Source organism: Anopheles bellator, chromosome 2, assembly GCF_943735745.2.
Source record: "Anopheles bellator chromosome 2, idAnoBellAS_SP24_06.2, whole genome shotgun sequence".
NCBI lineage: Eukaryota > Metazoa > Arthropoda > Insecta > Diptera > Culicidae > Anopheles > Anopheles bellator.
Genome location: NC_071286.1, coordinates 8,297,310 through 8,315,468, shown reverse-complemented (window position 1 = coordinate 8,315,468; position 18,159 = coordinate 8,297,310). Strand labels below are relative to the sequence as shown.

The window sequence follows — 18,159 nt, the reverse complement described above, 5'->3', positions numbered from 1 at the left end:
TGTAAAATGGTACTGATTTGGTAGATATCAACTTTAAAAACGTAATTTAATAACTTAAAATAAAATGAACGTCCGGCAAGAGTACACCAGCTCTCAGACCAACGGTCCAACGCGTTGGCCATTCTCCGTCGCCAGATCGCCAGAAGCGGTCTGTTTGCGGAAGACCGACTTCATCATCTGCTTGCCGATGTCTTTGGTCGAACGGCGGAAGCTGCTTCGCAGTGTGGCCCCTCCGGACGGGGCCGCCGCAATCGGGGTGTACTGCTCCAGCGACGGTTGGCGAAACACGGCCCGTGGTTGCTCGGCAATGATGGACATCTCCAGCGCAGAGTCGACGGCTGCTTCCGCTTCCGACGACTTACGGTCGCCTTCGGATTCCGCCGCGGGTGCTGCCTTCGGGTGGCGACGACGAAGACTGTGGCGGATGCTTGAAATCAATCCGTGTCCGTGAGCCTCTTCGGCGCCAGATTGTTTTGCTTCCGTTTCCTTCGCTTTCTCGTGGCCTTCCGGCGGTATCGACACCGACTGGTGCCGTGGGATCAACCGGCGAAAACTACGACGGATTACGTCGCGCACCTTGTGCGATTTTCCAGTGCCACCTTCCCGGCCATCAGGGATGTTTGCCGGACACTTGAACTCGTCGCAGACCGGCGCTGGTTCCTTCTTGCGATAGGCCCGCTGGAACGGGGCCGGATTGTTCAACAGTTCCACGTCCTGTTCTTCGTCTTCGAAGTCGTCCACCTCCTCGAACTGCACGTCCGGATTCGAGACGTCGATACGGATCTCCTCCCGTACGATCGTTTCTTTGGTGATGGTGAAAGTGATTTGGTTTTCCTCCTTCCTCTCCAGCGCATTGGTAGCGTCAGTTTGGTTCGTTGCTTGTTCAGTCTTCTCTTCCGGAACGACCGCCATCGTCGGAACTTGTTCCTTTTCGACAGCCTTCTTGTGCTCCTCTTTTTCTTCCGCCGGTTGTTTGTTCTCCTTGTCCTCGTCCTCCGTGTCCGGTTCCAAGCTCGTCACATCGCTCTCGTCGCAGTCCGCCAGCTCACGCAGTTTCTGCGATAGGTTGCTTATGTGCTTTACGTCCATAAGACTGCGGCGAACCGAACGCCGTCTAGGTGCGGTTCCGCTGTACGCTCCAGGGGTTGCCTCGCTCGCAAGTTCCTTCCGAACCCTCGCCTCATTCATGCTGTTCTCAAGTTCCAGCTGGTAACAGTCCAGCTTTTCCCCAATATCCGACTCCTCGTTGATGACCGACAGTGAACGCCGTTTGACCAGCGTGACCGTTGCATTCCGCCTCGGAGTGTCCCGTTCCTCCGGCACATCCGTTGCCGACTGGTGGCCCGGAACGGGGCTACAAACCACCATGTTCGCCAGCAGCTGGCACGGTGTCAGAGCACCCGGTGGCAGCTCGTGGAAGTTGATACGATGCTTTAACGACGGTGTGAACGGAACTGCGATCGCGTACGTAGGAAGCTCGAGTGCCGGATTCTCGATTCCCGCCAACTCCTGTGCCTGTGGTCCGGTGGCGGTATCCTTCGCTTCTGCCTGCCTGGCACGAACTATTTCGAACGGATTGAGCCGTTCACCGGTCTCCGGTCGATCACGGATGCTGAGGGCGCTGTTCACGAAGCAACGGCTCATGTCCTCGGCCTCCTTGCGTTTACACTCTTCCCCATCGCGCACCACCTCGAACGGATTCAGCGGTTTCTTGTCGGCTGCGGCCAAATTAAGGCACGGATTCTCGAAACAACTCTCCTCCAGCCCGGCCGCTTCATGGTGTTTCTTTTTCTTCTTCGGTGGCTTCCGGATCACCTCGAACGGATTCGCGTCAGTGCCGACGCTGACCACCGACGGTCGGTTGCCAGCTGAGGATGCGGCCAAATCGGCGATCGATTTGACTTCCATGCAAGAGTCGGAAAATATGTTGTAATTTTCTTTGTTGCATCCCCGGAACGACGGGTTCTCGAACGCGCTCCCATCGATCTGGCGGTTCCGGATCGGCGTCGACGACGAAATGCTGAACGTTTGGTCGGCAAAGTTTAGGAACGGATTCGTTTCGGCATTCCGCTTGCGCTTCTTGCCCGGTGTTTCCGACATTGCCGCGGCAGGTTCGGGTTCACAAAAGTTGCCCTCCACAGCTAAAGGCATCGCAAGCCAGGTGTTTACGAAAATCGGTCGACCTTGACCAAGTGGCCGTTACGATGAAAAGCGACTGTTTGTTTTTTCACACTCGGATGCTTCACTACACGCTACACTTAATCACTTAGCAGTACACTGAAAACGCTTTGGTCTTGGATAATTAACAGCTAAGGTCCTTTCAACGCAGGACGAATTCCCTCGTCGTCCATGCGGGAAAAGACGTTTATTCGAATGCTTCAATGTTGTTTTTAACCGCTCTTTTCCGTCATGTTGGTAGCCCGGTCAATTCATCTAAACATCTAAATTTAGAGTAATTTTCGAATTTTGATTTTCTCGCTCACAGCTAGATGGCGCTGCTGAAAACAGAAAAACGTTTCGCTTGTGCAAGAAGTTTCGCTCTCTCTGCTCATACAAAACGTGGCTGATTCCTGTTGCATCAAATTGAATTTTTGAAACAATATGAAAACTGACGACATCGTCAAACTATTGTAATTGTTAATTATTGAACAAAAATTAATATTAGGCCTAAATTGAATGCAGAGAAAATATGTCTTCGAGCTATGAAAAAGATGCAGCAAAATAGCGATTTAACGATCATCAATTACATAAATTAACAAAAATTTGCCCCATTAGGCTTCAAAAATATTCCTAATATTTTTGTTATATGTTCTTGGACTTCACAAACAGGGTGAAAACTACTCTTTTAAGAAAGAAAATCCTTGAACTTATCCCTATTTAAAGGCAATTTCAATTAATGTTTAAAGTTTTCTAAAGCTACTCTAAACCGTGAGAATAATGCAATTTTTGAGGAATAATGTTAATAACTTAAACTAAGACACCAAAATTTGTAATAAGGATACTAACATTAATTTACTATGATTATGTATAATTTGTTTGTTAGTGTGATATAAGTTTTATAAAAACCATTGTCTTTTCAAAACAAATTGTGTGAATAGCTTGAAAGAGCAACAAATTGTTATTATGATGGTTCATTTTTTTACTCTGTGTCTACATCCTGATCGAACCGACTGATTAACAGACTGGCCAACTCAGAGTTCACATGAGGTTCGCTCAAAGTTCCTTAGCTTATCTTTGCCAAAGTGGCAAGCTGTGAATTTCGGAATTGACCAAAGTACACCGGTAATTACCAGAAAAGTCGCCATTTTCCTCTGACTGATGGTAGAGAACTATGTCTTATCATTTTACTTTTTTACCCATAAACTAGCGGCGCCGAGTGCTGGAACCTTCAGCGCATATTACCATGCAGGTGCTGGAAACGACAATCACCTCGGACACGCACTGTAAACAGCAGCAACTTCTCCCACTTGGCCGATCAAATAATAACACGCAGGCATTTCATAAATTATCATCTCTTTTATTGCTCCCACTGCGAACTCTTACAATTGTTGTTGTGCTCCATTATTAGCAGATTGGCGGTCGATTGGCTTTCGAGAAAGCGTCTCCGCCCAAGTTTGTTTGTTGGTTTGTTTGTTTTGTCTACCACAACTATCACAATACTTACTGTAGGAAGGTAAAAGGCTAAATCATAGCGATTCTTAAAAGGTTTAATACAACGTATCTACATCCTCGAGCACACGCTGCCATGTGCTTCCGGTAGCTCCCAACTCTCCGTTCGTGTTGTTCCCTGGACGGGGGACAGCCCCGGTCAATAAACCGGGCTTATTCCGGGTTTTCCGGGACGATCTAATCTCAGCGGTTGACTTAAGCTCTAGTGGTGGCTTGGGTACGTCTGGGTTGCGATCACTTCTTACATCCGCTCGATGCGACTCTTCAGCTGCTCCAGCTCACTTGCGATCTCCTTCGGCAGGTCCTTCGGCAGCTGGTTGTCGTAGTACTGCTTGATCTCGGCCACCTCCCGCAGCCAGAAGTCCTTCGGGATCGAGAACAGCTCCCGCTCGTTCACCGGCCCGCCCAGTCCCTTGAGATTGAGGGCACCCTCGGCCGGCAGGCGACCGATCGGTGTGTCTTGGTAGCAGTCGACGTCGTCGATGCGATGCAGGATCCACTCCAGCACGCGGCTGTTTTCGCCAAAGCCGGGCCACAGGAACTTGCCGTTCGCATCCTTGCGGAACCAGTTCACGTGGAAGACCTTCGGGGCCTGGCCACCGGCAGCGTTGGCGCGCTGCTCCATGCTCAGCCAGTGCTGAAGGTAGTCACCAAAGTTGTAACCGAAGAACGGGCGCATCGCAAACGGATCGTTCATGATGGCCTTGCCCTTGTGCTCGGCCGCGGCCGTACTTTCGCTGCGCATGGCCGATCCGACGAACACCCCGTGGGCCCACGAGTTGGCCTCGTACACCAGCGGAACACCTTGCGGCCGACGGCCACCGAAGAGGATGGCCGAGATCGGGACACCCTCCGAGTCTTCCCACGCCGGATCGATGATCGGGCACTGGCTGGCGGGCGCACAGAAGCGAGAGTTCGGGTGGGCGGCCGGGGTCTTGGACTCGCCCAGCTTCCACGGGTTGCCCAGCCAGTCGGTGATCTCGACGTCGGGCGACACCTCCTTCTCCATGCCCTCCCAGTACACGCCACCGTCCGAGGTGGACGCGACGTTCGTGAAGATCGTGTCCTTGTAGATCGTCTCCATAGCGTTCGGATTCGTCTCCGTCGAGGTGCCGGGAGCCACACCGAAGAACCCGTTCTCCGGATTGATCGCCCGCAGCTGGCCCTTGGCGTCGAACTTCATCCAGGCGATGTCATCCCCGACGCACTCGATCTTGTAGCCGGGCAGCGTGGGGTTCATCATTGCGAGATTCGTTTTGCCGCACGCGGACGGAAACGCCGCGGCGATGTACTTCTTCACTCCGTTCGGGTCCGTGATGCCGAGGATCAGCATGTGCTCCGCGAGCCATCCTTCCCGCCGGGCGATGGTGCTGCCGATGCGCAGGGCGAAGCACTTCTTGCCGAGCAGCGAGTTGCCACCGTAGCCCGAGCCGTACGATACGATCTCGTTGTTGGCGGGCTTGTGCAGGATGATGGTGCGCTCGGGATCGCACGGCCACGACGGCACCGCGATCTTCCCGTTGGCAGGTGTACCGACCGAGTGCAGACACTTGATGAAATCCTGCCGGAAGAGAAAAACGGATCATTAGTTTCGTGGTTGGGTTAGCCAGGAGCCACCGGCGAGTGACTTACCGAGTTGTCGGACAGTTTGTCCAGCACCTCCGAGCCCATGCGGGTCATGATGCGCATCGAGCTGACGACGTACGCCGAGTCCGTCACTTCGATGCCGATCTTGGACAGCGGAGACGAGATCGGGCCCATCGAGAACGGCACCACGAACATGGTGCGGCCCTTCATGCAACCCGGGAAGCGGCTCATCACCGCGCGATCGTAGTCCGCCGGGGAAATCCAGTTGCCGAGCGTTCCGTTGACACCGTCCGCCGGAGTCGGGATGGCCTGCTCCTGGCGCTCGGTGCAGATGAACGTCTTCGACTCGACACGGGCCACGTCGGCCGGGTTGGTTTGCGCCAGCCAGCAGTTGTCGTACTTGGGCAGCGGCTTGATCGTACCCTGGCTGTGCAGCGTCTTGAGCAGCGTGTTGGACTCGCTCTCGCTACCGTCCACGATGTGGATACGTTCCGGCTGGCACATGGCGGCCGACTCCTCCACGAATCGGCGCACCTTGTCGGACAGCTGGGTCACTTCACCATTGACAACCGGGAACCCGCGGAGATGGTTGTACAGGTTCTTCGGAAGAGTCTTCAGCTTCGGGCTGCATCCCAGGGTGGTCGGGAGCCTAAGCAGAGCGAATAGTTTGACCATTGCGGGAGCGGATCACGAACGGGGCAGGAAGACAAAGCAACGTTAGACTATATGTTTGGCACTCGGGAGTCGATGATGTTTCCAACAGAACACTGCACTGGCACTCTCTATTTTCATTTGAGACAAGATCGTCTTGTGGATCGACTAGGGTAAGGCTAGGGCACTGCTGGCTTTAGAAAAGGGGCTCGATTGTAGCACCGATTGTTTTACAGTTACTGACTGAGAGTGCGCCACTGTACGCCTCTTTTATAGAACCTGCCCTTGTTATTACTCAGCTGCACAGTTATCAGTACTGCCCAGCCACCCAGAAAGCAGCGTCTCATTCTGACGCATGCCGAAGGATGCCGATGCTATTATCACACGGCCAACCTAAACCTTCGGGCTACGGTTCTATGGGTCTTCCGGGCAGCAAGGCACGGTAATCTCAGCACGCTGCACCGTTAAAGTGCAAAGGTTGCCCGAGAGGGCCCCTCGTCAGGCCAGCCCTCGGCAAGCGATAAGATCGATTGCGACCGAGCGGCCTTATCGGTACACACCCCGTGTGACGTAGGCTTTCACAATTTCCCGGACGCCCTGTTTCCGACTCGGTCGGAACGGGACGTCATCCAGCCAAAACCCCACACTAAGTAGGCTAAGCCCTACCGTAACCTACCGAAAATGGAGGCCCAGTGCAGTGTGCGCAGTGCGCTTTGGCGAGGTACTTACGGCGTGTATTGTTCGATGACTTGAGGCATTTTGTTGCGGTTTGGATTTACTTCAGTAACTCAGTTAAAGGTGTAAGGGCGAAAAAGGCCGGAATGCTGTCGTTCACTGGATACGGGAACAACTGGGTTGGATTGCTTCACTTCACTTCTTGCACTGACGTTTGACGGTTTGTGGCTAAGTAGGCTCTTGCTTTGGGAAGCGCGAGTTTGGTGCCTCTTTTGATGTTTGAAGTGTGACTCAAGAAAACTAGCTTGTTTTCATCTTCCGAATTGGATTGGTTCTGGTGAACTGATGCTGTTACCTTCGGAACCGGGCCTTCTTATATTCGCCACCGCCCGCTCCGATCGACGGTCTGGGTAGGGGTGGCGCAGGCCATGAGCAAGCTCGGGGCCAGCGGGGCGGACCGGCCGACAGATAGGGCAGACGGCAGGTCAGCGAGACGGCACGATCGGGATGCCGTGGATGAGAGCGAGACAGATACGGGCGAAAATAGAAACCCCTGGGCCCGTTGCCGATCGCCCGTTACACCGATAAGGCTGCCACTTAAGCCACACAAGCGAGAGGTCCGATGGCGACGGTGTGTGTTGTGTTTGTATCTCGCTCGCTCACTCGATCGAACATGGAGCCGCTCCACGGCGGCGCCGTATCTCGCGGCTCCAACACACGCGCGCGCGTGGCGTTGTTATGATGAGTGACGTCACGTTGGGGCCGCGACCAACATCCCGCAAATTGGTTGGTCTTGAACCTTCTTCTTCGGCTTCAACCACTGGTTATCACGCCAGAGCACTCGCTGAACACGCTGTTTCCATCTGACCACACCGATGGCGACCCGAAACAAGAAAGCGTGACCTGTAGCATGGTCTACAAATTTCGAGTCACGTCCACAGGGCGCTGGGCGCTGCTCGAAAGGGCTCGATCACCGATTCAAGCAAGGAAGCGTTCGCGTAGGGCAAAGTGTGAGTCCGGCGTTTGTTGTTTTTCTATCCCGCTCTGGACGAGTCTCGTTCGCACCGCCCAAATCGGCTAGACTTGGTTCTAACCGGTTCCATCCACAACGAACGGGAGGGACTGTAAACTCCCACCGCCGGCAGTGGTGGCGCAATTTGTCCTGGCGGGTTTTGTTTACCCTCGCAAGGAGCAGGGCTCAGGGACAGTAGTTGCCGGTTGTGGGAGATTTGATGTTATGCAAAAAGCTTAGGCCCCCAGCTTAGGCCAGTCCTTGAACTGTTACATTTTGATGCGGGGTTTACAGATTCCTATCTTTCGTCTGGGGCCGCAGTAGTTTTGTTATTGGCAAGAACGGCCGATCCGGTGCTCACATTAACGGCAAAACAGATCCTCCGACCCGATTGCCTGCTTTGTTTTGGGCTCTTGAAGCTTTGAATTTGGATTTCATTTCAATTTAATTAGTTTCATTCAAATTGAAGATTATTCTAGTGCGAGTGTTTTAGATTCTGATTTGAGCTAGTAATTCTTAAATGACAATCATAATTTTAACTAAACTAAACCCTTTCACTGAATAAACAAAACCATTTTACATTGACGCAAGATTCCGTCCGTGGAATTATGCATTTGATATATGAGAAATTAAAACTAAGACCCGTATTCGTCCCGAAGTCCGCATTCTTGTTTATGAAGTGAAGGAATTCATAGGTAATAACCAAATACTTGTTAAATATACAGGCAACAAATCAATTAAGCAAGTATAAGAGACTGGCAATCAAAAGTAATGGGACAGTGGAAAAGGTAATGGTAAAGGAAAAGGGAACAGACATTTTAAGGTAAAATAAAGTAGGGAAACTCACCTTCGAGAAGAAATGTATAAAAAAGGCATATCAGACAAAAGACAAGAAGGGTAATAATGCGAGGACCTTTTCTCGCACGACCTTTCCTTCGTTTCTGCTGCGTACCTGTTCCAAACCAACATCCTTCTTCCCAATAAAAATTTACCCTGGCCCAGCGCGCGCTTCTCCAGTACTTTTCCACTTGAAATCTTCCAGAGGAAGCCCGGCTTCGGGTTTCTAGGGCATCAGCTTGAGAGTGCGCCGGCAACAACTGATTTTGCCCTCGATGATCGGGTCGGGTTGGAAGATGGACGGGCCCATCACTTACCGTCGTAGAACCAGCGAACCCGACCACTCCGGGAGTGAGTGATGTGCGGAAAAGGGTAGCCAATAGATCGGCGGTGAATGAGCGAAAGGGATGCAGACACTGGGGTGACATGGAAAATTCCATCCACAATCTTCTTAGGCGCAGTATTCGGAGAGAAAGAGGTCTTTCTACCAGTTCGTAACGAGTGTTCAAATTTTGAGAATCTCGAATTGGGCATATCTGGGGCCACGGGGATAGGGATGGCAAGGTTTCCGTTGGCGGTGACCTTTCCTCGTTCTAATCCGAAGACTTCTGTTTTGATTGCTTCATTTCGCCACTAAGTACGGTGTGTTACGAAGCAATATTTTTCGGTATTATGGGAACCCCAGGGAACCTCCTTTGCATGAATTTTGTCCAAGTGTAATACCGTTTTATTCGTCTTTAATTTTAAATGTCTCCAACAAACCGTGACCGTATTTAAGGGGTGATTTCACCACACAAGCCGTGCACAAGTCATCTTTTCCGTGATTCACAGTAGTTGCCGTTTGCCAATTAGAGCCCTCATATGGCAGCTACCCATAGCAACATCGGGTGAGACCAAAACAAAACCATCCTCCCGAGTGTGACCGGCTAATCGACGAGTCAAGCTCTCGCCGTGGCCTCAAGCCTCGACCGGCTGATATCAGCCGCGAGCAACACGCTTATCAACTGGGCCGATAGGGCTCGAATCGATTGACCTAGCCAGTGGACTGGGTCTGCGGAACGGGCGTGCCATTCCACACTCTGGCCATCGGCGCGGGTTGGTCGCTACCCCCAAAACACGCCAGCCATTTCCTCCTACGGACACAGGTTCCGAATCAAAACAAACCGAATCGAAGAACCGTTCGGCGGTGGGAAGACGCACTAGCGGATACAGCGATTACCAGAGGCCTCAGGGGCGAGCCCACTTCAAGTCCGTCGGCCGCGGTTCGAAGTCTCGATGATAACGCCGTCCGTCCGTCTTTCGCGGCTACCGCCGCTTATCGCGGCACCGCAGGTCATCATCACTTTCGGTGACGGCTCGAAAGTATGTGCTGGTGAAAGGAAAGGTGGAGCATAAACCAAAAAAAAACCCAAACGATGACATGGTTGGCGGTTAGCAACAGCGCGGCGCAAAACTCCAATTTTAGGACGCCAGTCACGCGCCGCGCCGACCGAGGGAAGCGCAAATTAGTGCGGCCGGGACCAAAACAAAAGTGACATTGGCCAAAGTGGTGGAACAGGTTGGGCCGGTTTTCGGTTGCTGCCCGATCGAACGGCGAGTCAATGTTGACGACGCGCGGATGCTTGGGAAAGATGCTTCTCGTAGGGCTAAAGTTTCCCAGTCACGCCACCCGAGCGATCGAGATGGTCAAATTCTTGGGCGAAGAGGCCGGCCGTTGACTCATCAGCAACGCTAGCAAACCTGTTGATATTTTTCTACCCAGCTCTGGCCGCTCTGTTGACTGCTGACTGGGTTTGTTTTGAGTTTCCTGTGTCGCCATTATCATTTCGAGGCAATTAAAAAAGGCTGGTGAAGTCTGATGGCATAAACAAAGTTCCCTGTTCCCTGAGCTACTTTGTTGTGATCAGGATCTGTTGGAAATGTACAGGGTTCAGGCCGGTGTGAACCCGTCATTGCCAACTTTTCCCCGAGTCAGCGGCTCGACCAGAGACTAAACTGACTGTTCAGCTCTAGAAACGGTCCAAAGGTTTAGTATTTTTAACTCGCGAACACAAACCGGTGGAGCACAGTGTTTGCCTTGACTGCTTTCACTCAGCGACCGATGGGTTCCTGTTACGATCGGGTCGGGTGTGATGCAAGTGAGCCGGCCCAATTACATCAGGCCTGACCGGCCCTCGGGACCGTGTTACGCTCTTGGTCTTGCTCTAGCAACAGTTGTTTCCAAAGACCAAGAACGGTAGACTGTTCCGGAGCCACGGAAAACCAGAACATGGACTCGTTAGTAATGTCACCGCGAGCGTTCCAGATTCTGGTGCTACCGGTTTGCGGAGAACGGAACAGTCAATTGAATCCAGTTCTAACCAGCTCCGGGGTGCATGTGTCAGAGGCGACATAGACTTTGAACCCTTTGACAACTCCCTTCGCCGCAATCCAGCGCATATGTAGGGCTTGCTGACTGATCGCTTCTCAAGGTCTCAACTCGACCGTTCATAGTTTGGTGGCCCGGATCTAGGATCGGGCGCGTGTGTACGGTCTAGAGTCAATATGTTTACCATCGCTTCGACTGGTCCCGCTGCCCTATTGCTATTGTGTGGACAGGAACTGTAACCTTATCGCAGCGCCAAAGAGCATAGTATCAACCGACGGCCTGCTCTGGACGTGCCCCTGGTTGGAACTTGCTCCGGCTGAGATGCTACTTCCATCGGTTCCAACCCGCGGCATTCGCATTCGAGGGACGGAACATAGAGTGGGGCCATCGGTTGCGATGATAGTGGTGGGGCCGGATGAAACGAAAACAACTGCCGCTCAAGCTCACTGTTGCCAGGCGCGCTAAATTAATAATCGCGCCCAGCAGCGAACCGGTGCAGGATCCGGAGGCACGCACACGGCGCCCGGCATAACACGAAACAGCTGATACCGTTCCGAGTGAGTGTGTTTGCGTTCGCCGGGGAACTGGTCGCTTGGAGGCTCGCCTCGCCGGCGCACGACACGTGATTGGTCGAATCGGGTCCCGCGCGTCAGGGTCGACGGTTTGGCTGACGCAAACCCGCGCCAACGTTCGTCAGCTCCTTCGGCGAACTGACGAAAATACGCGCGGACGTGTTCTGCGTGTGCGGCGAGGGTTTGTTTTTGTTTTGATGCGCAACACGGCGACGAGATGACTTGGGCGCGTATTAAGTTTTACTTTCTACAGGATAGATCCCTGTGACGATCGCAAGATCCTCGCGATAGACCTCGGTTCTATGAGGCCGACGAAACGTTTGATGTCACTCTCTATCTCTATTTTTCGCGACGTTGCGTAGTTTGCAGGGCTTGTGTGCGAATGGATTGCGTATGTTTACGGGTTTGGCACACGTGTTTTGAATGTGTTGTACCAAACAAGGGTTGTTATTGGGGATATTTTATCACTGGGGGATAATGTGCTGCTGTGAAGTCCATTCTGTCGTAAGGCTGACACCCATTGATGCTCGTTGCAAGGTGGTCTGCGGCATGTGAGAAAGAGTGAGAGTAGTTCAGCTCATGCGCTGCAACGTACATCAACAGGTGTCTAAGAATAGAAGCATAGACTCTAATTATCTCCGATAGATGCATTTATTAGTATCTACTCAATTAATCTCTTACAATGCAATCGAAACGTTTGCCGCAATTGTTTCAAATGGTTTCCTCCAACACTACTCAAATGTGGCAAAGAGGAAGTTTCCATTCTGAGGGAGTGCCCGATTCTTACACATCCCGTCGAAAGTCACTTGCTAGATGTTTGTTACACATTTTGTTTTGCTGAAGAGCATGGGAAGCGAGCCCTTGTTTTCGTTACGAGAGGGCCGAAGGCCGATCTGTGCAATGGCACAGGTCAAACGGTTTGTTTTGCCACGGCCTTAGAAGACCGCCTGGTTAATTCCGATCGATGGACGACCAATGGACTGCAACACCCGTTATCGGCTGTAGTTTGTTTGTGATCCCAGAGGTGCAGTTATTTTCCCACAACAACAGCTACAACACTCGAGCTATTTCTACACTGCACTTGATCCCGGAATTTACTCACCCTGCCGCGGCGTAAAGCGTCAACAACAAACGCGGCCAGGATGTTTGCTTTGTCGAGCCATTAAGGGCTCCTCTACAACCCGTAGTATTGCGCCGGGTTATTTAAAAAGAGGAATGCGATCGGACACGGATCGGGCATCGGATAATGGAAAAGTAGATTTAAAGCTCGCTGGATTAATCACTCCACTGTTGGGCCCACTTGTGGGGGCCGCTTTAGTGGTCTGCAAATGTCCTTACTAGCAGGACGGTGAGCAATCGTAGTGGCCAGCGATCGAGGGATTAAGGTACTTCAGCAGCCAACCAACAGCCGCATTGCTGCTCGGGCCTTAGAAAATCCCGTTCCAGTGGCGTGTGGCGTTCATTGATGAGTGTTTTCGTGTTTACCATTTCCTGCATCGCGAATCGAGCGACAGAGTGTCGATTGTTTTCGGTGCACATAACAAAAACATGTTGTGCCCCTCGATCAGAACGATCGGAGTAACATAAACAAGAACACATCATCGCTAATGTGTAAGTGCAAGTGGCAGCCAACAAAGAGGTGTACTTTCTGTAGGAACACCACATGGCCAGATGGAGTTTGTTTGCGAGTTGCGTACAGAGCGAAGTTCTAACTAGGCGCACCGTTTTAGAGTGCATTTATGCAATAATGACCTCCGCGTGCTATTTTTAATTGGCACTATTTGCGCCCCTCGAGTTGAGATTTTTGCGATAATCGTGGATTGCAAAATCTCTCGGTGCCTACAATCAGATTAACGAGCGTTCATTCGCCATATTACATTGTAACTAATCGCTGGTCAAGCCCCTTGTCGTGGAGGCGCACCACGGCTCTGTGCCACGCGCTGTCCCGTAAATCCTCCAATCAAGATGGGCGGCCTTCAGCCACAAGTCAAGTGCGGTGTAGTTGGGTCGGCACCAAAAAAACCATAAACAAGTGCAGCCCACTGATGGCGTCACCGAAGCGGCGCATGGCGTATGAGGGCATAACCTTTCGTCATAAAGCGCCCAGACGTTTAATCGCAACGCAGTGACATCCCAGACGGTGACGCCGCAGACAGAGCTGAGCAAAAACAGGACCAAACCAGCGTAATCAGGTCGGATGATGAGCATATCCGGGATCAGTATTTCGTGGAAAAAGCGTCCGTCAACTATTTCGCCTTGAAGCGAGCCAACGTTGCTCGATCGAGGACGTCATTATCTTTCCGCTGCTGCTGCTCGTGGCCCGTGTTTACAGTGTCTGCCGGTCAAGGATTCCGACCGAACTACGCATAAACCAAAGTTCAAACTCCAAAACCGCTAGTCTGCCCGTCTTTTTGGCCATTACGGCCCATTGAACGTTCCGCCGAATGGATTCGTTTACGAGCCTGTAATAGGGAGGGTGATAAAATTTGAACAATGTCCCGCGCTGTTGGTTCCTTTTTGGGTATGTTTGACGCTATCGGTTCAATTGCTTGAAGCTGGACCAATTTCTTCTGTTTTACGCCAAACACAGGGTGATATCAGTCCCGTGTCAAGTCTCTTTGCGTCACTGGCTGCATTCGTTATCGTTGAGAAATCTACAAACCGCCGGCTGCCGATGAGGCGATAGCGCGCTTCCGGGGGGTGTGTTAGCTGCAGATCGAGATACGGTCACGTATCACACCACCCAACATGACCAGCACCTATTTGGGCAATATACCGTCCACCCTGATGAAATATTGTTTGCCTGGTTTTGGTCGGTTTAGGTTTAATTTTTGATGTTGTTATTACAAAATTCCAATGTTTTTTCCCACAAATTACGCCGAATTCTTTATTAAAATTTTATACAATTTTTCAGTGGAACGTTCCATGGAAACTTTTTATATTAAATCCCTCGCTGGCGGTTTCACGAACCCACACACTGCTGGCTGCCATACCGACCGGATGTGATTTAATTGATTGGTTTCATTCCGCCTCTAACGGGCGGGATTACAAGCAGGACACGGGTTCCTCCGGGTGCTTCCGGGGTCAGGGTTTTGCCGTTTCAATCATCCGGAAATACATTGCGATTTTTTTTGCTATCAATAGTTCGCAGGAAAAGTGGAGCCAAAAACAAAACGCTTCCCAACACATGCAACTCTTTCGGACTGTTAAATGAATCGTTCGTCATGTGCGCAAAAAATGAAACTAAAAAATAGAGGACGATGATTAAAAATTCAACCCACAAAACGCTGTGGCCGCCGATCGATCGGGCTGTTGGAAAACTAAAATGCTTTTTGTTTGCTGCTCATCCACAACTCAAGGAACGGCGGACAACAATTTGCTGGCGACGAGGGAATGCTGCTGCATCATTGAGCGCTGCTCGTTAGTTCGCTTCGCCGACGAGGAGTTTGTTTTTTCGCGAGAAATCATTAAACTCGTAATAACGGCTGTGGCCACAGCTGGGTCACCGGGAAAACGAGAGCGGCAGATGAAGCATAGTGGCAAACAAATGATTTGAAGTGTGTCATTTCTGTGGGTCGCTTATTAGAGTCTCGGTTTTCTTAGTGATCGTTCTCGGAAGAGCGGATTATTTTGGAAAGCGTGCAACTAATCACTAGAGAGCATGCCATTAATCGATTGATGGATGGCAAATGATAAGGCACTTGACCCACATCATACGGATCCTTGTGGTACCGTGCCGAGGCCTATAAAACACTTATTTCGCTTACGTTCTGTGTCACTGTAATTGGACCCTCTCGGTGTTACTTCAATCGACCCAGCTCGAGCAGCGCTTGTCGAGCATAGGTTGGTTTATTTATAAATATGCAGTTTATATTTATAAGAGAGTCGCTCTCGTCGCTATCGCTAGAATGCAATTAGCGGAAATGGAACATCTTTTCTCTCAGCGAAATTTATTTCGCCATCCGTACCTTGCGCCGCCTTGTTTAGGGTTCCTCATTCATTCTGCGCTCGCCAACGGGAAGCGGCGCTGTCAAGTGTGATTCATGAAGAGCGATGCTTCCTTCTACTCGCCCAAAACTTTGCTCACAGTTTCCGAACCGATTTCCATCGGTTCGTCAAGCGCGCCACTGCCCAAAGTGCATTCTCCGAGGCTTTAAGCTGAAGGACTCGACCATTTATCTCACTCCGTTGCAGGCCGGGCCCGGATTTCGGGGGCCCAAAAGCATCTGTAGTGAAGTTTCTTTGGAACAACTTTTTAAGCACTCGTAGAGGCGTTGAATTTTTTATTCTGCAAAATGCAAACATTCACAAGAGAGCGCTGGGAAGTGGGGCTTTTTAAAGAATCGACGAATCTGGACGCAGCAGATGAAGACCCTTAAATTGCATCGGAAAGTAGAGAGTCAGACACAAAAAAAGGATAAAGACGACGCCCAAAAGGTATGTCCGTTCATCGTTGGGATTTTTGCAGAGCTTGGCTTGCCGATGAACCGATACCTCTGTTAACGGATTGACGCCTATTTTATTGAGTGCCACAAGCAAAACCTCGAGGCCTCGGGTAAGTTACTTGTACAAAGCCGAAGTTTGCCAAGGAATAAAGAATTCGCCCCCGAACCCGAAGGCTGTGGTTTCTTCTTCCGTTCGAATCCGAGAGAAACCGCCAGAAAGGTGTTGAAGAGAAGATAAAGTTTGCGCATCCAAGAAACTCAGCTGGATCGACGCCAAAGTGCAGTCGGGCTTCCTATTTCTTTAAATTCCCTCGGAGCTGTTCACACCATCTTTCCCTGACGAACGTCCTCTTGGGAACTGAAGAAGCTGTTGCGGTTCGGTCGCTGAGAAAACCCAGCGGAAACCACACATAATAAAGGATAGCCAGTTAAACGAAGTTCAGTCACACGTGTCACTGCCATGATTTTCTTGAGCGGTTTTAGCGGGCCAAGGGCGCCAATCTAATGGTTTGGTTTTCGGACTGGCCGAACATAATGGCAATTTCGTTTAAAAATCTTGTACCGAAATATCCGCGAGTTGGCGCTGAGCAAAACCGTATGCTTTTGGTTGGTGAGATCAGTTCCGTTATAAATTGAGTATCTAGATGTAGTCTGCGTAATTTATCTGGCAGGATTTGTCGTGCACCCTTGGGAATATGCATATTAAACAGCATCATTTGACAGCATTACCATTGCAGGTCGCGGCCATGCTCACAAACCGTGTTCCACGCTGGGAAATGGCGCACCTTCTTCGTGCACTACACATCACCGAAAGCCGAAGTTGCATCACCGGAGAAGGATGGCAGTGGCTGGCTCTGGTGGGAATACCAACACGTGCTGTGTTGTGTTTTGGTCCGCAGCAGCCAGACGTCCAGCATGAGACCGACCGACAAGCCAGCGCCCTGCTAGAGAGTCCTGGTGATTATTTATGGACACAAACTGACGGTGCCCTGTAACAAGAAACAAATTTGGTACCGTATATCCGGCTAGTCAAGATGTAGTGTCTTAGATATTATTTTTTGGGAAGTTTACGTTACATAAATCGTGTACTAACACTCGTCGGCTCAGAGCTTAGCTTACTCTACGGGAGGTACAATTTGTTTCAGTTTTTCTCCTTCTGAGCCTTGAGTGCAACGTATAAAATTTCACAGTTTATTTTACAACGTAGATTTAGCTTCTAATCCTACGACCATTTCTTGTCCTTTTTGATATTTATTACATCTTGAAGAAATGCTACCACGTGTTTGTCCATTAATAAAGAATATTAGTAGCTCATCCTTCTCTTGCGAATATAAAACGCATTTTTGCATAACTAATTCGTACGCTCACGCTTTGATACCCTCGATAAAGCTGAGCTGATGAGTAATCAATCACTTTCGTTTGCTCAAAGAAGACCGCACGTGTCAATTAGATGTACCCTGGGCAGCGAAAACCCCCCAAAAGGAACATTCAACTTTATGACCCTATCAAAAATATACCAAAAAAATAGATTTGCGAAATGGAAGATTGATTGCTCTCCAAAACGGGTACCTTTACAGGTTATCTACCCGTACCAGGCTGGAGTGGTCAACGGAAAGATTGATTTCACTTTCCGGCCCAGGTTAGATTGACATTTTACGTGACCCGTCCGTTACGATGCATCGACGGTTGTGTTGAAAATTAAAATTAATTTCGATTCAGCCACTAGCCAAAGCGATTAGAACTTTTATTGGCTTGTGGTGATAGCTTAGTTTATTAGGATGCTACTGTTGGGAACTCTTCTCCAGTACGAAATAGCCGGCAAAAACTGTTCATATGTCCATATCACGAACCAGAATGCAGTTGCAAGCAAATTCGTATGTTAAAACTAGCCTGAGTGAACTGGCCCGAAAGCCTAATGGTCTGCAACAATTTTCTGTGGCCCAAAGTGAGGCAAAAACTCTCTAGACAACACATGAAATGGTAGATAGTGCTACACCAGCACTGGTCCACTGCACTGGCGGATCTACAACGGTGCAAACGAACGATAGTTTCGTGTTTGTCGCGCTTTAAAACGTGCCCCAAGCAATATCCCAAACCGGGGCTTTATTTTGTTGCTGAATTAGGTTGGAGCACTGCCAGAAATTCGGCCCGACCAAACCTAAAAAAAGGAGCAACAATCGGAACATAAACAAACAACAAGAACTCTAGACGGGAGCGCAGAATTTTTACGGAAAACACACGCCCCGGGCAAATATGAAGTTTTCGTCATCGTCGTTGTTTGTAGACTCCCATCCTTTTTTGTTTTGTTTTAAGAACCAATTTCATAACGCAATTCAAGCATTC

The 18,159-nt window shown here is 50.4% G+C and overlaps 2 protein-coding genes across 2 annotated transcripts; both read right to left on the bottom strand.

Annotated features, from left to right (window-relative positions):
• Positions 1–93: 93 nt before the first annotated feature.
• LOC131212368 (uncharacterized) lies at positions 94–2,151 on the bottom strand. Its single transcript, XM_058206207.1, has one exon. The coding sequence runs from the start codon at positions 2,149–2,151 to the stop codon at positions 94–96; it is 2,058 nt and encodes a 685-aa protein (XP_058062190.1).
• Positions 2,152–3,689: 1,538 nt separating this feature from the next.
• LOC131210043 (phosphoenolpyruvate carboxykinase [GTP]) lies at positions 3,690–6,915 on the bottom strand. The gene is made up of 3 exons (XM_058203230.1): positions 6,637–6,915; positions 5,302–5,905; positions 3,690–5,230 (listed from the first exon to the last, which is right to left on the bottom strand). The coding sequence occupies exons 1-3, from the start codon at positions 6,663–6,665 to the stop codon at positions 3,911–3,913; spliced, it is 1,953 nt and encodes a 650-aa protein (XP_058059213.1). The 5' UTR covers positions 6,666–6,915; the 3' UTR covers positions 3,690–3,910.
• Between the last annotated feature and the right edge of the window lie 11,244 nt (positions 6,916–18,159).

Bases quoted from the DNA above. Each gene is read 5' to 3' on its own strand.
- LOC131212368 (XM_058206207.1), bottom strand. From the start codon at position 2,151: ATGCCTTTAGCTGTGGAGGGCAACTTTTGTGAACCCGAACCTGCCGCG.
- LOC131210043 (XM_058203230.1), bottom strand. From the start codon at position 6,665: ATGCCTCAAGTCATCGAACAATACACGCC. The intron at 5,906-6,636 runs GTAAGTACCTCG...CGCTCTGCTTAG, and splicing joins GTCATCGAACAATACACGCC to GCTCCCGACCACCCTGGGAT. The intron at 5,231-5,301 runs GTAAGTCACTCG...CTCTTCCGGCAG, and splicing joins ACAAACTGTCCGACAACTCG to GATTTCATCAAGTGTCTGCA.